This window comes from Arachis hypogaea, chromosome 17 (assembly GCF_003086295.3).
Source record: "Arachis hypogaea cultivar Tifrunner chromosome 17, arahy.Tifrunner.gnm2.J5K5, whole genome shotgun sequence".
In the NCBI taxonomy this organism is placed as follows: domain Eukaryota; kingdom Viridiplantae; phylum Streptophyta; class Magnoliopsida; order Fabales; family Fabaceae; genus Arachis; species Arachis hypogaea.
Window position 1 is genome coordinate 114167722 of NC_092052.1, and position 5281 is coordinate 114173002.

Consider the following 5281-nt stretch of genomic DNA (forward strand, 5'->3'; position numbering starts at 1 on the left):
TGGCATCAAAACGCTAGAACTGGTATAAAAGATGGAGTTAAACGCCCAAACTAGCACAAAAGCTAGCGTTTAACTCCAAGAAAAGTCTCTACATGTAGAAGCTTCAATACTCAGCCCAAGCACACACCAAGTGGGCCCGAAAGTGGATTCTGCATCATTTACTCATTCCTGTAAACCCTAGGTTACTAGTTTTCTACAAATAGGACCTTTTGCTATTGTATTTTAAGACTTTTTTATACCTTTACATACTTTCATAGACCTATTCACGTTTGAGGCTGGCCTCACGGCCATGCCTAGACTTCTTGTTCTTATGTATTTTCAACGGTGGAGTTTCTACACACCATAGATTAAGGTGTGGAGCTCTGCTGTTCTTCATGAATTAATGCAAAGTACTACTGTTTTTCTATTCAATTCACGCCTACTTCTTCTCCAAGATATACACTCGTCCTTCAACTTGATGAATGTGATGATCTGTGACACTCATCATCATTCTCACCTATGAATGTGTGCCTGACAACCAGTGACGGATCCAGAAAATTTTTTCAGTGGGGGCAAAATAAAAATAATAAAATAATAATTCAAAATAATAACAAATAATTTAGAATTCCATTCTTCTAGGTTTCATATTTTGAAAAGATTGAATAATCTTTTCATTGTCAATACAATCAAATGTCTCTCTTTCTATGTATGTCACTAAACAATCATTTAAAAATTCATCTCCCATACGGTTACGAAGTCGACTCTTTATGATGTTCATAGCAGAAAAAGTTCTTTCAACTGATGCAGTTGCTACAGGCAAAACTAAAGCCAACTTTAAAAGAAGAAACACTAATGGATAAACAATATTCTTTCGAGTCTCAACCAACTTCTGAGAAAGAGCACCAATTCCATTTAAGTCCGAGAAATGATCATCAGAACGCACATCTAGTATGAAGTTCTCAAGTTGACTATCAAGTGCCAAAAGTTGAGTGGAAGAAAATTCTAATGGATAAAATTGAGCTAACTGGATCAACTTCTCCTTATCAAATGCAAAAAATGAGTGTCTTGGATTCAAACAAGCTATGCAAAGAAGCAATTCAGTATTCACCTCTGTAAAACGATTATTGAGTTCTTGAAGTTGTCTATCAACTACTTGATAGAATATCTCAACTTGAAAATGATGCAAATTTGATATCTTTTGAGCTTTGCGTCTTGATCTTCCTTGTGACACAAATATATCATCCATGATTGGAACAATAATATCATGTTTGTCACAAAACAGTGAGACTTCATCAAGTAAAAGAGACCAACCATCATCTCTTATATTTTGCAATCGTTGTTTAGACACTTTGACTAATGCCATAGCATTTACAATATCTTGATCATTCCTTTGTAACGCCTGAGATAACTCATTAGTAACTCCCAAGATATTTTTCATCAAGTGCAAGTTGAAAATGAATTCAAAGGATTGAATGACATTCAATAAATGGCATGCTTCAGCTCTTTGTTCTGAATTATTTCCATCTTCCTCAACATATTCAAGAACATTAACCACAGAAGGAAATAAAGAAATTAATCTAAGTATAGTTTCATAATGTGAACCCCATCTAGTGTCTCCAGCTCTTTTTAAAGCTGTTTCTTGATTCAAACCACGCCCACTAGAAATTTCTCCACTCTTTAATGCTTCAATTGTCTTAGTCATCTGACTATCACGAAGCATATCTCTTCGTTTACACGAAGCTCCAACAACATTGCACAAATTGGTTAACAAATTAAAAAGCAAAGCAATTTCAACTTGTTTTTTTGCAACCGTTACAAGAGCTAACTGAAGTTGGTGGGCAAAGCAATGTACATAGAAAGCATAAGAATTTTCTTTCAATATCAAAGTTTTCAAACCATTAAATTCTCCTTGCATGTTACTTGCACCATCATATCCTTGTCCACGTACTCTTGATAAACTTAAATTATATGTTTCTAATAATGACTCCAATGCTAATTTTAGAGATAAAGCATTAGTATTAGAAACATGAACAAGACCAAGAAAATGCTCCCTAACTTGTCCTTCTTTGTTCACATACCTTAAGCAAACTGACATTTGCTCCTTAATGGAAATGTCGCGGGCTTCATCAACCAATACAGCAAATAATTCATCACCAAGATCATCAACAATAACTTTTGTCGTTTCACTTGCAGCAGCTCTTACAATGTCTTTTTGGATTGAGGGTGCTATTAGTTTAAGATTTCCACGAGCATTTTTGAAAGCACGATCAATCTCTTCATTATGTTGCGCAAGAAAGTTTAGAAGTTCCAAAAAATTTCCTTGGTTAACAGAATCATCCGTCTCATCATTACCACGAAAGGCCAATCCTTGTCGCAAAAGAAATCTAATACAATCAATTGTTGCTGTCAAGTGAATTTGATAATTCTTTTTAGCTTGCTCAGATTGTTTTTCAATAGCAGCAGTGATGTGTTGTTTTGGTCTCATAAGTGCTTCACATTTTCTCCAAGCCTGATTATGAGCGCTATCATGAATCCCAACATGAATTTGTAGTCTCTCCTTTTTTTTCCAATTTGAAAAGCCATTAGTTACAAAAGCATCACCACCTTCAGTCTCGGGTTTCATAAGATAACAACAAAGACAAAAAACAGCATCTTTTGATATACTATACTCTAACCAGTTGCCATAGTCATCAAACCAATTAGGATTAAATCTTCGAAAGGAAGAACCATAAGCAGTTTGTGGAAAATCATGAGTCCTTGGTTGACAAGGACCTTTTTGCAAATATGCACATCTAACTTTGTCTCTGTCATTCGGGTGATAACTTGAAATCTTTGGTCGTTGTCCTGGATCTGCTATAAGACTCTCTACTTCGAATTCTAAAAACCTCCTTTTATTAGAAGAGGTCGATGAATTATTTTGAGATCCAATCTCCAATGACGAGGTTCTTTTGAAATACTTCTCCATTACTAATAAGATAAAATTATAAATCTAAGTTAATTAATTAATAAAAAAGTTCACAATTCTACACAAATTAAAAATTATAAATACACAAATTAAAAATTATAAATACAAAATTGATGTACATATGTCATTTAATTAAATTTCCAAGTTAATATTACTTATAAGCCTGCCTATAAATGCCATCTAAGTCAATAAGGTAATATTACTCATTGAGTCATTGTTCAACATTACTAGAATAGTAGTCCAGACTCCAGCAACATAAATTGAGCATATAAACTTATTTCAAAGGTCCTGTAAATTTATTAGTCTTCATTTTTTCCCATCTTAAGCAAGTAGGAAAGACCAAAAGACACCATTTTTATATATCGAAGAAGAAAAAAAAGGAGTACAAAAGGAGTACAGTGTAAATGAATAAAATTCAATCCCAATTCACAAATTAACAAACAAATTAATCCAAGAAGTGAATAAGTGAATTAACAAACAAATTAATCAAACTAAACTTGCAAAGTTGCAATTACATCAGAACAAATTCAATCACAAATTCACAATTAACAAACTAACTAAATCAATTATCAAACAAATTAATCCAATTAGCAAATAAGTGAATAAACAGAATTGCAGATTGCTGAATCATGATTCATGAATGTACCAAGAAATAGAATAATTTAATATTGAATCTGAACAGCTGAACTCTGGGAACTAAGAAGCAAAAGTGCAGAACCCAATAGGCAGTAGCGGTGCGGGCTGGGCGTGCGGTGTTCAGCGGCAGCAGGACGAAGACGAAAGGTAGACGTTCTCTACTGAAGTCTGAAGAGTGAAAACCAAAGAGAGAAGAGGAACTCAGATTCGCAGATTCGCAGTATTCAAAGAAGAAGAAGAAGAAGAAGGAGGCACAAGGCAGAAGCCAGAAGGGGATGCGGTCATTCGGAGACGCGGCACCACGGCAGCAGTGAGCCAGTGACTCTGGACTCTGGAGACATGAGGGCGGAGACGTTAGCGAGGAGAGAACCGTGACACTGTCTGAAACGCGGAGTGGTGGGCTGGTGCCTGGTGGCATGCAACACGGCAACTGGCGGCTGGAGCTTGGAGGGAGGGCTGGAGGCTGGAGCAGATGAAAAGGATTGGGGAAAAAGAAGGGTTAGGGATTAGGGATTTAGTTTGAAGTGGGATCTGGGTCCTGGGGTCAAAATTAATTATATATTGGGGGCAATTGAGACATTTCATTAAGAACTACTAAGACATTTTTGGAATTTCACTGGGGGCAGTTGCCCCCACTCTCCAATGAATACATCCGTCCCTGCTGACAACCACTTCCGTTCTACATGCAATCAAGCTTGAATGTGTATCTCTTGGGTTTCTAATCTAAGATTAGAACCTTTGTGGTATAGGCTAGAATCATTGGCGGTCATTCTTGAGATCCGAAAAGTCTAAACCTTGTCTGTGGTATTCCGAGTAGGATCTGGGAAGGGATGACTGTGACGAGCTTCAAACTCGCGAGTGTTGGGCGTAGTGACAGACGCAAAAGGATCAATGGATCCTATTCCAACATGATCGAGAACCAACAGCTGATTAGCCGTGCGGTGACAGTGCATTTGGACCATTTTCACTGAGAGGACGGGAAGTAGCCATTGACAACGGTGATGCCCAACATACAGCTTGCCATGGAAAGGAGTATGAATGATTGGATGAAGGCAATAGGAAAGCAGAAGTTTAGGAGGAACAAAGCATCTCTATACGCTTATCTGAAATTCCTACCAATGAATTACATAAGTATCTCTATCTTTATTTTATGTTTTATTCATCTTTTAATTATCAATTCTCCATAACCATTTGAATCCGCCTGACTGAGATTTACAAGGTGACCATAGCATGCTTCAAGCCGACAGTCTCCGTGGGATCAACCCTTACTCACGTAAGGTTTATTACTTGGATGACCCAGTGCACTTGCTGGTTAGTTATGCGGAGTTGTGACAAAGAGTTGAGATTACAATTGTACGTACCAAGTTGTTGGCGCCATTGATGATCACAATTTCGTGCACCATACGCTAACTTATGACCTGTGTGATAGTATATATATAGTATGTATGATATATATTATCTCTATCTTTGATGTTCGTATTATTTAATCGTACTTATTTAATTATTTCAGTTTTTCCAAAAATTCGAACGCGCGCTAATACGATTATAGGCTTAATAATATATACTTAGTTAATTTTTAGGAAAGCAAGTTAGTGATACTTGATTTTCAGTATGATCATAACGTACTGAAAATTGGGTCGTTACATTTTTATTAAAAAATATTTTTTTTTAATTTTAAAAATTACTAAAGTACTAAACAAT

General features: G+C 36.1%; 1 protein-coding gene across 1 annotated transcript; it reads right to left on the reverse strand.

Annotated features, from left to right (window-relative positions):
• Positions 1 to 598: 598 nt before the first annotated feature.
• On the reverse strand, positions 599 to 2944 carry LOC112763691 (uncharacterized). Its single transcript, XM_029294299.1, has 2 exons — positions 1291 to 2944; positions 599 to 1059 (listed from the first exon to the last, which is right to left on the reverse strand). The coding sequence occupies exons 1-2, from the start codon at positions 2942 to 2944 to the stop codon at positions 599 to 601; spliced, it is 2115 nt and encodes a 704-aa protein (XP_029150132.1).
• Between the last annotated feature and the right edge of the window lie 2337 nt (positions 2945 to 5281).